Raw genomic sequence first — 17,531 nt, 5'->3', positions numbered from 1 at the left:
CTGTCTTTGGCACTGTGAGAGGGAAGAAAGCAACCAGTATTCATAAACTAATAGAAATAAATCCCAAACACTAGCATTTGTGCAGCAATTACATGGAATATTTATCACCACTGGAATGAATGGTGATCTCTGACCTGCTAACGTTTTCTGCAAATGAATCTATTAGTTCCAGCCCCTTTCTCTTATCAGTACGTGGGCCATAAAGCATTGCAGTCCTAGGTGTAGATGAGCAAGGGAAGAGAAGATTAATGTATTTCCAATAATGAGTGAAAAAGGAAGTAGGCTGAGGGCCTGCAACAAGACAGTTGTTAAATTTAGGCCTGTATATGATGCAATTGCATGAGTAAACCAAGAAATTGGTTTACTCATGCAAGACCAAGAAATTTGGTCTGTGCAGCTTGACTTGGATTGTTGCAAAGGTTTGAGTTTCAAGGAGCAGATTTTTATAGTTAAGTCAATAATAGCTTCTGGACTGCTTTGGTTTTTAGCACATTTAAGATGCATCTACAAAGCCAACTTCTTACAAATTCATAAATCTTTTCTTTAATTCAGTCTGCCAAGAACAAAGATAGAATACTGACTACTGCAGAAGCCACGTTAGTGATGTAAACCAAAGGACTAGGGATTAAACAGGGATTACTGAGCGCTAAATCAATGTGTTTCCTTTTCTGGCTGTGTGTCTGTGGTGTGAAAGTATGGATCATTACATAAAACATGGCACATGACTGCCTGTATTAATACTCAACAATGTTAAAGCACCGCTGAGACACGAGGTTTGATATTTAAGCATGACCATTCCGTGTGCTAACAAAAAAGCGATGGCAATGAATAAAGAAGAAGGAATGGCTTTTTCTGTTGTTTGTAGTATTCTGGAATTTTAATCTGGATTCCCCTTCCAGAGTAATTTTCCAGGTAGGCCTGCCTGTGTTTAATCCATGCACTACTCTTCTGGGGCATGCTGCTGGAGGTTTATTTTATAATGTGAAGAAAACTAACAAGAATTAAGATCATAGTATTTTTTGGCAATTCATTTGAGGATCTCACAGTATGAAATTAGCTACAACAAAAACCATGTGCTGCCCTATCAGATACAGCAGACAGAAATGTCACATTTTAAATAGACTTAAATTAAAACACACTAGTTGCAAGACTTGCCAACAATACCAAAGGAAGCACAGAGCAAGCTGGCAGATTCTTTGTCCCCTGACCACGCCACATACTCCCATCCTTTTTGGTAAAGACATGACCAGCGTCTTGACTCTGGGCTTGTTAGTCATGCAGCCACCCTTATGCATGGTTTTTTTTTTTTTTTTTTACCACCACCCCCCTTACCAAACAGCACAGAAGAACAGGTTTGGGTTGAGCCACCCACTCCCCTATGCATTTTTAAGACATTGGCTACATTTACTCAGCCTATTACAACTTTTTTTCGAGATTAGTGACACCCCCCCAAATACATTTACTAGTGACTCACACCATCAATACAATCCATCACAAAAGCTTTGACAGTGTAACGTATTATTAAAGCACACAGTTGGGGCCATAGCAACATAATTTCTCAGTTGTGAACGTTGTGCTCATCTGATCAGTGGTATGAAATGTATCTGTGTGTTCTATCAGCATTACTGCGTAACTGCCTTATTCTGACTTCTCTCAGAGGAATTTGACTTGCAGTTCAGTGTTATAAGAGAGAAAGAAATGGGGAAAGCAGGCAAAAAGCAGAAGAAGCAACGTGCCCTTCTAAAATTAGGTGTTATAAAGATTCTCAAACGCACGAAGACCCTTGAAGCAAACCACCTCCAGCAAGGTGCCAGACACCTTGTGGGAAAAGGGCAGTGTGGAGGAAAAGTACCTAGACAAGCAGAAGGTGAATCGTGCACACCAGCTTCAGACGTACTTGCTGTCACCCTCCCACCATCCTTTTTAAAAGGTGTTGGACCATTAGGAAATCCTGTAAACAGCAACCTGCAGCTCTAAATGAGCCTGTGCTCACCCAGAGAAGCATATATTTATTGCTCTACTGTGAACAGCCACAACGCCAAACGTTACAGTGCCACTGGAGATACTAGCAGGAGGGACTGAGTTCTCAGAGCAGCCACGTGCACTGCAGAAGAACCAGCCCAGAGCAGAACTGACCAACTCCGTACAGGAGAGCGACACAGCAATGCAAATATTTGTTCTAACAATTGTCTATTTCGATTAGAAGTTCTAATTAAAAAAAGCTGTTACATCAAACTGAGATTACAGCTAGATGCTGTTTCCTCCCAGTTTTTATTCAAAGTGTACATAAACTGGAACAGCAAAAAAACTATAGAAATCCTGTGGCACTTTCTAGACAGCAATGATCTCTCTGTCCTACCAGCTGCAGGGATGATTGATCCTGATTATGTCCAGATCAGGGAACATAGGGAGGATATGAAAATGCTGAGCCAGACCTGCTCTGTAGCTCTGGCGTCTCATGCACGCGGAGGTACATTTTCCAGGCACCCGTTATGCTGCTTGCTATAAACATGTTCCGACATAGGTAGGAGGAAGGCTGGTGCACTGGGACTCCCTTACGACTTTAAACATGGCAGAATTTGTGGACATGGCATTTGTCTTGATGGTAACTTAAAAAGTTGCCGATATGAGATCTCAGTGATTCATGGATAGACTGTGTTCACAGAAGAGCATCTAGGCTGCTTTTAACACAATACTTATGGTAAGTATTGTCCTTTCAGATATTTTTGCTCGGATATTTTGATGGCATGCAGACTTGACATCACACTAAACAGAGACATTGGGTCTTTATAGTGTTATCTCCTGAGCCCATCTGGTTTGAAGTAGCTGACAACAAGCAGGAGAGAGAATAGAATGAAAGACTCACTTCATGTTTGCTGAAATAAAAGTGTAAGGCAGCGCTCAAATGAAAGCAGCCTGGGAGGAGGGCTGCTGTGCTCCCCTCGCACCGGCCCTCCCCTGCCCTTTTAAGATGTTGGGAACTGGAAGGCTTTGCCCTTCCACAGCCTGCTTGCTGAGTGCTGCCCTGACGAGCACAGAAAGAAGGGGAAGCGGCTCCCCAGCAGAACGGGGGACAATGGGAGCACTAAGGAAGCGGAACAAGAAAGCAAACACCAAAGCAGAGCCCTTGTCCATCAGCCAAGCTGAGGCCATTGAAAAAACTAATAGTGCAAGCACCTTAGATGAATGTGCTTCAGTAAGTTTTACATGTTGTTTATTCTGTTTTTAACTTCCTTTTGTAATTTACAGACACAGCCCGTGGACTTCAGCCCGAGTACCAGGGCACTTGTGCAACTGCCTGTTTGGCAGGCACAGGGCACGATGACAGCATCAGCAGCGTGCTGCCCTCCTGAGCTGACAGAACTGCCTTAGCGAGTGCATAGCTGGCTGCAGTAAAGCATACCCCTTCCTCCCACAGCACCCAACAACCACGACGAGCAGCTCCTACAGGAGTTGCACAGCGCTGTAACTACAACTCACGCTGGAACAGCCGTACAGGGGCACTTGACTTCTCAGGGAGGTAAACCCCACGAAACATTCATCCTCTCAAGGAGGTGATGAGAGGCTGGCCTTTACCAGCTACAGCATCCCCCTGGAGCATCAGCTGGGAGTTGCTATACAGGCATCAGCAGTTTTACACCGCAGAGCAAGTACTCCAGAAAATGCATACGGTCCCTTTACCATTGCACTGCTCGGTATCCTTACCGAATTAAGTCCTAAATGTGACTTATCTGGCTTTTGTTCTTAATCACTTTGTTGCAAGTTCAAATTTATAATTTCGACCTAAATAGAAGTGATTTATTGTAATTATTTTGTATAGGCTGCTCTTCATAAACTTTTTTTTTTTTTTTTTAAATCTGGAAAAACATTTAATTTCCCATATGGAAAGAACACATTTATCATACTTTACTCGGATATACTTGGCCGACTATTGCACATATATGCAAAACATATGTGACATACTCAAGGCCGAATTTTATAAAACAGAAATGCTATGAAATGTGATATAATAAATATATTACACAGACATATGTGGCCAATTTATAAAACTATAGTATCTTTGGTAAATTTACAATAGGTCATTTCCATTAATGGGGGAGAGTAAATGCATTTTTCTAGCATATGCAACACATATAGGACTTTGCATAGATTTCCTGAAGGGAGATGGACTTCTGAAAAGCAGGAATTCACATGTACATGTATAGTGAATATGGGACATGTCCACATTTTTCGTTGATGTATACCTTCAAAACCAGCTCTTGCTTTTTGCATTGGACAAAAAACAAAGTATGGAATAATGTGCCTGGAGATTAGCAAACCTCTGCTACACTAACTAGTCCTTCTCACAGACAATGGGTGTCTGTTGCTTTAATTGAGAACACATTTTATAAGCACGCACTGTTTATGATAAAGGCCATTAATAGAAATCTGTGGGTATGGTTGCTTTTATCTAGTGTGAAACACTCTTGTAAATTAAATATCTTTCCAATCAACTGAATTGAAATAATTGAGGAAAAAATGTATGTGTTTAGATAAGCGTTACATACATACTAGTTTGTACACTATGCTGGCTGGACTTAACATGGGCTAATAGCAACAGCTGAATTATTGCTGGCTGATTAGCCTCCCATTCTAACCCACAGATTACAACACTTCCTTATTCCTGCCTGTGTCCTTTAAGGATAGAACCCTGGCTTTCCAAAACAAATCGACATTTTTCTCTCTGGCTGTCCATTTGCAAGTTTAGGCAGATGTTTTCTTAAGGGCTCGTTTTCCAGGTGTTCCCCGTCTAAACCGTGCGATGCACAGCTCTTCCCTCTGGAGGGAGCTTGCCCTTCAGCCACCGGAGCCATGGTGCCGGGATGCCCGCACCCACCACCCCGCAGCCCCTCGCACCCGCTGTCCCACCAGCTCCGCCAGCAAAAAAGTGTTTGTTTAAAACCCATCGCAAAACCGAACAACAGGAGGAAAGGCAAAACGAACCAGAACATACGCACATGCACCTGCTTTCACCACCCTCCAGCCCAGCCGCGTTCAGCAGGCTCACAGCAACTTGTTAAGCTCCTTGGGCAGAGATGCAAAAACACGATGTGCAGGTACGGCTGTGTTAGCTCTTCCAACACTCCTCTGGGCTGCAGCGATCAGCGTCTATTGCCCCAACCCAACCCATGGCTGCCTAACTTACTTCTGATGGCTACAGGGATCCCTTTATGCAGGCAGAATTTGCACTGCACATGAACTTGCCTTTCCAATTCCTTTCAGATGAGATCCAGGTGACTGCCCCTTACCCACACATCACCAGCTGAAGCACATCTGCTGGGGTGGGAGAGGCTGGCCTGCTGGGGGGCTGCGCACCAGCGGAGGCAACCCAGAGTGACACAGCCCCACGCTCCATGGCTTGTCCCCAGCACATGGGAGACCCTCCCTGTCCTCCAGAACACCTGCCCTGGGTTACAGGGGGCTGCTGAGCTAAGGGGAGCCTGTAATGGAGGAACTGTGGGGGAATGTCATGCCAGCAGTCCAGCAGAGTGCACCTGCCCCACTTGGGCAGCAGCACAGCTCTGCTCCAGGCCTTGGCCTGCCTCTTGCGGGGGCTGCTGCAGGAAGTGGTCCCATGGCATTGGCCCCCCCACATTCCCTCCACAGAGGAGCGAGGCATGGCAGGAGCAGAGGGCAGAGAGGACCTCATTTATAACGTCTTTATTTGGGGGAATGGAGCAGAGACAGGGGAACACTGAAAGCTACTCCAGGGTTGCTGCATCCTGGTAAAGAAATAAACAGAAATCCAGCAAGAGCCATGAATATCTAGGTACTATGAAGGTTGGGGGCAGGGCTCTGCTCATGGTGGGCAGAAGTCTGGGCATAAAGACCATCAGCACTTCCGTGAGAAGCACGAATCCCACCACACACAAAGATGATTCTGCAGGTGAATATTTACTCTTTGTGGCCATATATCTGGATCTCACCATCAGACCAGGTTGGGAAAAAACCTGCAGGGCTCCCCAGTCGCACAGAGAAAACAGTGACCAAACCAAACCCACGCCACATCTCACAGAGCCTGGCCCAGTGCAAAATGACGTTTCACTCTTAGTGCTGTCCTTGGGTCGCTCCGCACAGACTGCGGCATGGAGGAAAGCAAAGTAGGTGCTCTCCTGGCAATGGCCATGCATGTGGGTGCTTGAAACTGCCTTAAGAGATCCCAGCCCCTGAGGAGACTGAGGGGCACCTACTGGTGACCCCTTCACCATTCACCCAGAGGATTTCTAGGGTCTCCCTGAACAGAAGGAAAAATTAAAAACAACATCCATGAAGCATGTGAACAGTATGCATGAACGCTGCAAGCACACTGAAGTCTTACCCCCACACTCTTAATCCTACATTTAATTTAGTCAGATTTACTAGGAAGGAAAAACAACAAAATCCCCCAAACCCTAGGGTATCCCCTTTGTTTGGGTAAGTGATCAAGCAAACATCTCCCTTGTTTCACCTGTGAGTGCCTAATTCTTTCTTTACCCACTGGAGTGAGTGATGTGTTTTTCAGACCTTTGGAGCAATCAGTAAATTCAGCCTGTAACTTTGGCAAATGGAGCCACACGGCTAATTTATTCCCTAGCCCTCTTTGGGAGAAACAACGGATGCTTGTAACCTTGGTGCTTGGGACTGTTTTACTAGCAGCTTTTAAATATACAGTGTTACATGTGACTTGAGGCAACTGTAAGTGGAAGTATTGTCTGGAAACGCTGCAGATTCCTTTCAAGTATGTGCTGTGGATCTCGGTGACAGCATGTACTAAGTGAAGTTTAAACATACATGTAATCAAATCATACAAAGTCATTTTTCAAATGAAGCTGCAATACATACAAATAAGGCATGGCCTGTACATGATACATCTTGACTAACTGGCTGACAGGGAACATGAAATTAAAGCATTACAGCTTTTCTGTGATTTTCGTAAGGCTTCTTACTGCCCAATGTGCAGTGTTATGAGCTTTTTTGTGTTTGTTGTGATTTTTTTGTTGTGACAGAAAAATAATCCTGCAAGTTTCCCATCTCTAGAACACTCCCACACAGTGAGATAGGTGTAGAAAGGACAAAATGCTAGTCAAAGCCCTCAGGTAGCTTGCTTTTGGGACTAAAACATATTATAAAAAGGACTGCTAACAAGTGTAATACTAACACGGGCAAGCACCGTGCCAGCTGATGGCTTAAAAACAGGGGTAGAAATACCATTTTCACAGTTAAAACTGTGAGTCTTGACACAGTTGCACGTTCTCTCCTTCCCATTCAGGACAGGACTCCCTGTAGTGGTTCTTCTAGCCTAGAGGGTAGGGTAGTGATCCCACATCCATAGGTAGAAGTTCTGTGATTTTCTTTTCTTCTAAAGCAGTTATGTTTCCTGCAGCCAAGGCAGGGACCTTGCACCACTTTCTGCACGAGCACAGTTTAGTCCTGGTGTCTTGGGTCATTCAGTCCTCTCAGCTCTTGCAGGGAAATAGATTTGAAAAGGTGTGTACTGAGAGCCAGTGGCACTTCTTGCTGCACTCTATGTATGTTTAAAGAAAACAAGTGCTAACAAACACAAATAGAAGCGTACTATATCCATTCCAACTTGAGCCCCCAACCCTGCACGTTGTTGCAGAATGACAGATCACCAGCAGCCAGGGGGAGAGAAGGGAGGGAGCAATCGCTGGGAAGATTCACTGTTTGCTCAGGGCAAACAACTCCTCGAACTCCAGTTTAGCATCCCTCCTTATTTAAATGTCCTCATTTTGTAGGGGAGGTTTAGACTTCAGAGCAAACTGACCAACAGACACAAGTAACCAAACATAAAAAGGCAGAAGGAAAGAAGAGGAAAAGCATTTATAAATGTCACTGTCCAACGTCTTTTCAATTTAAACGTAATAAGATTATCTACATATATCTACAAATATCTACAATTATCTACACTGTTTGCAGCTATGATTCTTTGGTTGTCTTCACTTTTTCCCTACTCTGGAACTAACAAGAAAAAAAGCATTTGTATAATCTTTGAAAGAAATAATAAATATAACAACTTCATTAAACGTTTGACCAAAGCTTTGGCACTAATCCGTTTACACATAACAAATCATAACTGAAAACTCTGAAATAACAGTGGCAAAGCAACAGAGCACATCAGAGAGCCTTTTCCCACTGACCAATAATAAGCACAAGGCTATTTTACATCAACCTTTCTGAGAACATTAATTGTGGTTTAGTCAGACACTATGAATCTCACAATTCACTGCAAATGTCAAATAAAATACATATTTCTTGCACAAGTCTTTTTCATGGATCCAGATATATTTTTTATAACAGGAAAAAAAATATACATAAAATATTCATGTTATCCTGCATCCCTTCTTAAATCCTTCCAAAACATTTTGGAAGCCCAATGCCCACTGCAAGACGGAATAAACATTACTATTAACACTGCCACCTGTGCAAGGGATTATATTTTAAAAGATATCAATAAACAGTTGCAGAGTTTGTAGTGAAAATGCACAAATATGGACGAATAGAGGACTTACAATAAGAAAAATATCCCCTCTTCTTTTCATAGAATCACGTGGAAGAATTGTGAAAGTGTTTATAATACTGTATACCAACACAGCTGAGGAGCTGTTCAATACCTTCTCTGAATACAAAATGTCTGACATTCGATGAGCAGTTGACAAAAAACACAAGCCAACTGCTCAAAACGCATCACTGCAGTAAACCATGATGAACAGGCCCATCTTTCCAACGTGCAAGGAAAGACTACCGAAGGAGATAGTTAAAAAAAAAAGTACTTACCAGCTTTAAGAGGAAAGATGCAGCAAGCAGGTAGATGCAGAATAGGTGCTTTGGGACTACTGCAGTTTGGGTCAACCAAATATAAGGAGTGAGGCATGCTGGGGAAAAATTCCCCAGTTCCTCTAAAAGGCACCTCTCAGTGGGAGAGCATAAGGAGCTCAGTGAAGGATGTAGGAAGGCAGTATTGTAAGGCTGCCTCTGGAAGCAGCCAGTTCACCAACTATTGCTGAGAACACACCGCGGGGATCCCCCACCACCACCCCCAGACTAGTTTTTACATCTTGGTACGAGTTGCTGTGAGAGCGGGGAGCTGCGCGTGGCTGTGCTTCATGGCCATGGCCTCCTCTCAACAGCTCCACAGAGCGCTGTGGTGGTTGAACTGCCGGGTGAGGCCCAGCGCTCCCGGGCGGAGGCAGGGCCGGGCTAGGTGTAGTTCTTACATTGACGATTCAAAGTGTTCCCTTAGGTTAAACTGTGTCCTTTGACAGGCTCCTCCAAGAGCCCCCTGAGCCAGCCCCGAGCGAGCCCGAGGATCCCGGGGTGGCTGACGGCAGTTCGTGCAGGCGAGGCCCCTTCCCAGGGCCCGCCGCCGCCCCGGCCAGCCTCACGCCGTCCTCGGGGCCGGGCGCCCGGCGGGGCCTCGGGCACGGCACCTCGCCGCTCCCCCGGCCTCCTGCCCTCTTCCCGGGAGCTCAGCCTCTGAGCGGGGAGGGGGGGGTCAATGCCCGGAGACTCCGCTTAGCGCCGGGCGGCGGCGGCGACCCCCCGGCCCTCACAGCCCGGCCCCTCACGGCGGAGCGGACGCAGCGCCGCCCCACCACTGGCCCCGCCGCTTGTCAATCACCCGAGCCGACCTATCAGCTCCCGCGTAGGGCGGGCCGAGAGCGAAAGGCGGGAAGCAGGCGGCTGAGGCGAGCGGCCGTTTAACGGTCGCGGCACGCGGGGCCGGGGGAGGGGGCAGCGGGCGGCGTTACCGGGGCCCGTAGTCGTAGGCGGCGGGGCCGGCGGGCGGCGGGTACACGTTGGCGGCGCTGACGGGGTGGTGGTGGTGGTGGTGGTGCGGGTGGTGCGGGTGCGGGTAGCCGTGGCCGCGGATGGCGGGCAGCGGGTAGGGGGCGGGCCGGCTCTTGGCCCCCAGGTAGTGCTCGTAGGCGGCCGGCGGGTACTTGTAGGGGTGCTGCTGCAGCGCCTCGCCGGGCTCCAGGCGCACGTCGTGGTGGGGCGGGCTGGGCCGCCCGCCGCCGCCCCCCAGGGGCACCAGGCTGCCGCCGCCGCCGCCTCCTGCTGCTGCTCCTCCGCCGGGCAGCGCCGGGCTCAGCACCCGCGCCAGGAGCTGCTGGTGCGCGGCCTCGGCGTGCAGCGGGGCCCCGGCGGCCGCCTCCCGCTCGTAGTCGCGGCGGGCGTCGGCTGCGTCTGCGGGCGGCACGCACGGAGAGTGTCAGCACGGAGGTAGCAGATCCCCCCCGTACCACCCCCGTCCCGGCCGGCCCCGGCCCCCGCAGGGTGGGACGGGACCTCCCGGCCGCCACAAAGGGAGCTGCGGCGGCTGGCGGGCCGCGACACGCCTGGCATCGCCGCGGTTGTGCAACGCTGAATAAATAGAGGCGTCCCTTGGTGTCTGCGGCAGGGGGGTGGGAGAGGGGCCTGCGGTTGGCTCGGCTGTTTGTGTAATGGGAGGGGGGCGGTGGGCAGGGGGAGCTGGGTGACCCGACGGCAGCTCCCCGACACGCTGCTGGGGTGTGCCGAGAGGACACGGGCCCCATGAGAAGCAGAGCTGGCAGCCCAGGAGCCCCAGGTGGGACTCATTAAATAAATAAAAGGCTGCTGTTCTCTAAAGCAGCAAAGCTGTTTAAGCACAACAGCTTTACACCTAAGAAGGGGGAGCTAGGCTAAAAAGGTGGCTGGCTTTGTCTAAAAAATACATGGTAGCACAAATCTCGTGAGCAAGGGAGCCGTGCCTGCTGCAGGCAGCTGCACACCAGCATGGCAAGCGAGGCTGGCCCCGAGCACACGTGTCGGCCCGGCCACGGAGAGTGCTCACCTTTCTCTGTGCCATTTTGGTGCGCAGGGGAGGTCACTGGGTTCCGTGATCTGGCAAAAGCACTCATGAGAGGAAGGGCCCCCGGTCTGTGATTCCTGGGCCTGGAAGAAGGAGGGGAGAAGTAATACAGAGGCAGTGGTCCTGCCAAGTGAATGCCTAGAGCCTTGCTGCCAACAAACAGAGCTGACCCAGTGGCACCCAAACACCATGAAAAGTCTTGTGCAAAGGTGCGCTGGGCAGGTGCACGCTACACTCGGTGAGAGGGGGGCTAGCAGTAATCAAAGACACATCAAAGGCTGTGTGCCTTACCAGTCCTCAGGGTCGCAGTCTCTGAATCCCTTGGCAAAAGGGTTGCTGGCGATCTTCAGCTGCGTGATCTATAAGGAGAAGATGGGAAATGTCTCAAAGTGGCACATGGGGCACCTCCCTTAGCGAGCGTGTCTCTGAGCAGCTCCAGGAGCCTGTGGTGCCTGGTATAATGGAGCCTAGGCGCTCCCTGCCACAGAGCGCAAACACGTGTGTTCCCCATTGGAAAACGCGGGACAGGACGCTACCTAATATGAGTTCAAGGCGAAGGGAGAGGCGGCTGCAAAAGCTGTGTAAATGCACTTGTAAGAGAATGCCACATTATATGGGTCACCATCGGAGCAGCTAAGACAAATCACTGGATAAATCATACTTATGTATTTATTTAATTCACCGGGGAGAAGGCAGGACATTTTCTATATTTAAGCAAATCCACGGATAAAGTATGTGATTGTGAGTTTCCGGAATGGGTTGAAAAACAAACTTTAAGCCCCTCCGTGACAGTTCCAGCCTTAGAGGTCAAACTGATAGAAAGCAGGAGAGAAAGAGCAGCTGTCCGGAGCCATCAGGCAAATGCCAGCCGGGGAGGGACTCCGGAGCCCCTTAAAGGCACAGCCTTGCTCCGGCCTCGCCGCAGCATCCCGCAGGGTCCCCGGCATGCCCGGAGCGGCAGGACAGTGTGGCCCGGCCCCGGCTGCTCGGGGACAGCCCTGGGGACAGCCCCTGTGGCGTCAGCGCAGAGCCGGGTCACTGCTGAAATGCCTCCGCTCGCAAACCGTGCTTGTGATTGCAGCCAGCATTCCTGCTCCTTATGCTGCAATTTAGAGGAGCAATTGGATTAAGCGCTGCCCAGAAATCCGCATCAGTTTAGGGGGCGGGTTGGTTCGGTTTTAAATATATTGTATTCTGAGCGCGAACAGACCGAGCCCAGAGAAGCAAAATCACAGATTTAGCCAAATTGTGAGTGACATCCCTCAGCGGGGAGCCTCCAGTTTCCCATCGAGCCCGGCTCTCGGGTTTACAGCCGCAGGAAGCTGCCCCCGGGCCAGGGAAGCTGGCGATGGGGCCAGCGCTGCTTCGGGGCGCAGCCCCTGCCAGGCTCCCGGCACTGCCCCGGCCCCGAGCGCCCCCGCCTGCGCTTCTGGGGCTCCCCACCGGCGCCCCGGTCCCGCTGCCGCCTCACCCGGTGGTTCTGGTAGGCGGTCACGGCCGTGAAGCGCGTCTCCTCGAAGACGAAGGTTTTGAAGTTCTCCTCCGCGTATTTCTCGCTGTCTTTCCGGGGGTCCACGTAGACCACGTGAAAACGCGGCTGGTATCTGTGCATGGAGTTCAAAATGATCTGAATGATAAAACGAGCAAGGAGACAATAACTGATCCAGGCGGAGCTTCGAGAGAGGAGAGCGCAGCCCTCGGTCCCCCCTGCCCGGGGCAGGGCGCTGAGCCCCGCGGGGACACCGGGGTGCGGGCAGCGGCCCCCCGGGAACCAGGGCGCGGGGAGCCCCCGGGGCTCGTCGCCTCCCCTCGGGAACACTTACATGCCCGTTGTCGTCCAGCAGGTTGTTGGTCAGTTTGAGCTTATCGAAGGAAACGATCTGCTTCATCCACTGCGCCCCTTTGGCCGGGGAGTCCGGGTGGTAGTGCACCCTGCCGGGGGTGGCGGGGTCGGCTTTGCCGGCCACCAGCCAGGAGGAGCTGTGGAACGCGTACCTGCCAGCAAGGGGGGCACCGTCAGCCACGGCCCGCGGTGCTCCCGGCCCCCCCCCCCACGGGGCTGCAGCACTTGGGGACCCCCGAGGAGCCCATCCCGGGAGGGAGCCCCTGGTCCCGGGAAGAAGAGGAAGAGGCTCCCGACAGCCGGCTGGGTTGCAGGGGGAGAAATTTTGACGGAGATGGAGCCGGCGGGAGAGAAATCTGCAGGACGCAGGAAATTTATAGCTACCTGTACAGATTTGGGAGAGAAGCCACAAAAGCTCCCCCTTCCTCTAAAAAAAAGTGAAAGGGAGCTCTCTATACAGTAATGTTCTGGCTCTAAGTGAAGAGTGGAAATTTATGTGTAGATTAATAGCAGGTCCAGAGTTTAGCAGCCTTGTTTCATTCTTTCAAAGTCCGTATTCAACAGTAACATTTAAAACAGAGAAACCAATCTTCTATACACGTGTTTACTTTAAAAGCCAGTGTTTGCACAGGGGGAATTAGACACCATTGGACTCGAGCAGAAACATTACTTTTTAAAGATATACTCAATTGGATGTTATATATCCCACTTCCCTTGACAAGCAAACATTTCTAGGACGCCCTGAGAATTTGGATATCTGTCTAAATATTTATATATCGGACCTGCGATTCCTACGCGCGCTGCCTGCTCGGAGTCCTGATCTGAAGCTAAATACATAATGCGCCTTTCACTGTCTTAAAATTAAAGGGGTTGCAAATCAGACCGCATCTCTGCCTTGCAACTCGCTCATTTCTGAGGCCTTCCTACACTGCCGCTGGAAACAAGGGGAGGGTTTTGTGGCTCGGACAGCCAGTGCCTTCCCTGCAAACAAAACCTGCTCTCTTCACCCCAGCACCCGGTGGGCGAGCTCCTTGGCGGGCACAAGCAGCCCGGTGGGGTGCTTGAGGAGCCTTGGGGGGATTTTTGCTCGGGGCAGCTGGGGAGCAGCAGGGTGGGGAGGCTGTCCTGGGCAGGACAGCACTGAGCCCTATGCTTTCGGCTGCCCTGCTTGTGTCTGGGTGCTGCAGTCGCTGTGCACAAGCCCAGGAGGGTTGGGGGGGGTTCCGACCCAAAACTTGTCCCAGCAGGCAGGAGCGGGGTACTTGCCGGTATCGCTTGTCATCCACGGGGACAAAATCCATGAGGAGCATGTAGTCAGCCATGGGGTCCATGCCAAATATCTTCACCTGGAAGGTGGGGAACATGCGCCTGCCGCAGAGCAGAGAGAAGGGAGAGCTGAGCTGAGCCAAGCTGAGGGGCCACAGGGAGCCCCGAAGTGGGCAGCATGGGGGTGCTGGGGCTGGCTTTGGGAGCCCCACGTCTGGGGAAAGGAGAGCAGGGTCATAATGGATTTCTGGATTTTCCCCCTTTTTCCAGCTGATCCGAACTGAGGCTGATGCGAGGCGTTGCCCCTACCCTGGATCCACACCTGAGCCAGGTTAGGGCCCTGGGCTGGCATGGCCGGGCCCTTCTGCGGGCGACTGCAGGGAACCAAACTCCTGTTTCTGCCCCTCCAAAATTGGCGCAGTTTTAAAGCAGCAGCCACAAGAGCAGCGCAGCCCCTGCAGCCAGAGCAAAACCTCCCCCAGCCCGGAGGGGCAAACGAAGGCCCCAGGCTGGTAGGAACTGGGAGGGCAACTGGCATCTCCCAGCGAGCCCCCTCCCGGTCCCTGCAGCTCCGCAGCAGGAGCAGAGCGGGAAGGAGCCGGGCGCTGGGCAGGGCGGCCCCGGGGCTGTCCCCGCTCTGCTCCGTGCAGCCCCCCGGGGAGGTGGCCGGGCTGGGGCCGCGGCTCCCGGACTCAGGGAGGGCACGGTTCCCCCGAGGGGCTGCGGGGGGAACGGGGCCGGGCTGGGCGCACAGCTCCCCACCGGGACATGCCGAAGATGCGCCCCAGCTTCGGCGCTGGCTGCGGCTTCCGTTTGGTTCCGTGAGGATTTTCCCGAGTAGGAAACAAAGCGAGCAGCGGCGGGCGGTATTTCGGGAAGGGGGGTTGCAGTCGTTGAAAAACCAAACTGAAGTCGCCGCCCGCAAAAGCAATCCGATCAAAAGCGGGTACCAGGAGTCCCCCCCGGCTCTCTCTTGGGGCGCACGGCCGGGCTGCTGCGCACCTCCCCGGGACCTTTTTGGTTGCGTACTGCTCTCTGCCGCCGAGGAGAGGCTGCCTTCCCCTGCCTTCCCCCGCGGCCGTGGCATCCCCGGCCCGGCCCCGCCGGCAGCACCGGGGACGGGGAGCGGGTCTCCTTCTCCGTAACGCCTTAGTAAACTCTGGAGGACGTTTCCAATGGCTTCCTCTGTTATTATTATTTTTAAAGGTGTAAAAGCCCCCATTAGCTCCAGTTCCGGTGTTTCTTGTTTTAAAACGAAGTTTTAAAACAAACAACCCGAGTTGATAAGACCCACCTAGACAAACAGCAGGGCCAGCCCAGAGGCGCTGGGAGAGAATAGGCTTCGCAGCGCCTTCCCCGAGCCTTTTCCTGCCGGTTTTACCCCCATTTTCTCCTGTTTTTATCCGCCTGCCTGGATATTTGTCGATGTCATGAAATAAACGAAGAAGAAGGGGGAAGAAAACCCGCGATTCAAATCGACTTCGCTCCTTCAGGGGCCCTTTCGGAGTCGGCTATGTGCAACCCTCCCGCTGGCTCGGAAGAGCGAAGAAAGGCAGAGCGAAGGGCTCCTGTTTGCAGAGAGTGTCCGCCCGGAGCCTGGCCGACCTTTTCCGCTGAGGAAGGCAGCACCGAGCCCGGCGGCAGCGAGCTGCACGGCCCGGCGCCGGGCGGCCACCGGCTGCGGGAAATGCCGCCCGGGGTCCCGCAGCGCCGGCCGGCCCCTCGGCGGCAGCTCCTCCGGCGGGCGCCGCGGTGGTTTGTTTAGTTTGAGGAAATTGCTGTATTTTTTAAAAATACGCAAATATTTGCCTATAAATATATTTAAGTTTGGGCGCCCCCAGGACCCTCCCCATCGCCGGAGGGGACGCGCGGCCGCTCTGGCTGGGCCGTTCCCGAGCGGCCCCGGCCGCTGCAGCCGTTCCCGGGGCTCACGGGGAGCAGCCACCGGGGCGTTCGTTAATTTGGTTGCTTTTCTTTTCTTTTCTCCCCCCAGCCGGGATCGCTTTAAATCACGGGAACGACGCGATCGCCCCCCAGGAGGCAGCGTCTGCCCGCAGCCCTCCCCAAGCGGCCCCGGCGATCGCAATTAACTGCAGTAATTAGCACAATTACTGTTCTTCACCCCCCACGCGTTCTGCTCCCTTCCAGCGCGGCCCCATCCTTTGCAGCCCGGCCAGGAGCGAGCTCCCGGTCCCGGTGCCGGGGCGCAGTGGAGCCGCCGTGGCCGCGCAGGGCCGAGACGAGCCGGGCTGTGCCGCCCTCGTTCCCCGATCCTCGGGAAATGCGATCGGCCTGCAGGGCGCTTTGAGGTTTAAAACCGCCTGAGCTGGGGGCTGTTTGCAGTCCCCGACGAAAGGAAAAGTTGTGCCCGTGCTAAAAATTTGTCCAGTTACAGGTATTGACGGGTGCGGGTCGGGTTTTTTTTTTTTTTTTTTTTCCTCCCTTTCTGCTGCTGCCTGCCCCGGGAAGGCCGTGTCCTCTGAGGACGGGGCCGCCTTTAAATCCCCAGCGGGACAACTGAGAGCCGGTGCCCTCCCGGCGGCGGCGAAACCCCGCGGCAGAGCCTCCACGGCCCGGCCCGGCCCGGCCCGGCTCGGCCCTGCCGCCACCCGCCGCCCCTTCCCCGCAGCACCGGAGACCTTCGGGCCGCGGGAGCTCGCAAATTTCTCCCCGGGTAAGAGGCCGAAGGTCAACCGACGGCAACCCTGCGGCCCCCCGGGGCTCCGCACTGACCTGCCGGCCTTGGTGACGATCATCTCGGTGCCCAGCTGGTTGAACTCGTCCCACAGCGCCTTCATCTCCAGCTGGACGCTCACGTTGGCCACCTTGGGGTTCTTCTTCACCGGCGCCTTGGCCGCGGCGGCCGCCCCCGCGGAGCAGCCCGAGACGGCGGCGGGTCCCGCGGCGGCTCCCCCGGCGCCCTCGGGCGGTTCGGGGCCGGGGGGCGGCGGGTTGGCCCCGGCCGCCGCCGCCCCGCCGAAGGGGTAGCCGTGCTGGGGCTGGGGCGGCGGGTGCGGGTGCTGCTGAGCCGTGCAGGGCTCGTAGTGCGGCGGCTCATGCTGTCCGTACGGGTCCCCCGGGGAGGGGGAGAGGTGGTACCCCCCGGAGGCGTTCAGGCTGCTCAAGCTGTTGGCCGTGAAAGCTGCAACATCGCAAAAATGGGACAGCTGGGTGAGCCAGGGGCTGGAGATAGCTGAAATCATTCCAAAAAACAGGCAGGCGGTCAGGGCTCCGCTCCGGCAACCGCTTTCCCCCCCCAGCTCCGCGCCGCTCCGCGGGGTGCCCTCCGCCTCCGCCGCTGCCCCGCGCCCGGCCCAGCGGGGCGCCTCCCCCTTCCCGCTTCGCCTGGCCCCGGCCCCGCTCCCCCCGGGGCAGGCGGGGAGCTCGCTGCTCCCGCTGCCTGCCTGCCTGCCTCGGCGCTTTTTTTTCCCTTTTTTTTTTTTTCTTTGCAAACCCGAGAGATCTGCCAAGAGCCGCGGCGGTGCATTGCCGGTGTTATCTCTGCAGAAGGCCTCCCTCGCCTCACGCGAAATGGGACAAAGCAAATTC

At 53.2% G+C, this 17,531-nt stretch overlaps 1 protein-coding gene across 10 annotated transcripts in view; it reads right to left on the bottom strand.

Annotated features, from left to right (window-relative positions):
* The window catches only part of TBX1 (T-box transcription factor 1), a 183,571-nt gene that overhangs the window by 14,394 nt on the left and 151,646 nt on the right, over window positions 1-17,531 (bottom strand). For 5 of the 10 annotated variants that reach the window (XM_040576668.1, XM_040576672.1, XM_040576671.1 and 2 more), the window contains 7 exons: window positions 16,716-17,175; window positions 13,983-14,084; window positions 12,697-12,868; window positions 12,345-12,500; window positions 11,165-11,232; window positions 10,856-10,956; window positions 7,843-10,227 (listed from right to left, as the gene is read on the bottom strand). In XM_040576668.1, coding sequence (XP_040432602.1) covers window positions 9,785-10,227; window positions 10,856-10,956; window positions 11,165-11,232; window positions 12,345-12,500; window positions 12,697-12,868; window positions 13,983-14,084; window positions 16,716-17,175 — 1,502 coding nt within the window. In that variant the 3' untranslated portion in view covers window positions 7,843-9,784. Of the gene's footprint in view, window positions 1-6,647; window positions 7,800-7,842; window positions 10,228-10,855; window positions 10,957-11,164; window positions 11,233-12,344; window positions 12,501-12,696; window positions 12,869-13,982; window positions 14,085-16,715; window positions 17,176-17,531 lie in introns of those variants that run through there. The other 5 variants (XR_005825027.1, XR_005825029.1, XR_005825028.1 and 2 more) reach the window with 3 other exon arrangements.

The sequence above is a fragment of the Cygnus olor genome, chromosome 17 (genome assembly GCF_009769625.2).
Source record: "Cygnus olor isolate bCygOlo1 chromosome 17, bCygOlo1.pri.v2, whole genome shotgun sequence".
Classification (NCBI taxonomy): Eukaryota; Metazoa; Chordata; class Aves; order Anseriformes; family Anatidae; genus Cygnus; species Cygnus olor.
This window is presented reverse-complemented; position numbering and strand designations above follow the sequence as displayed.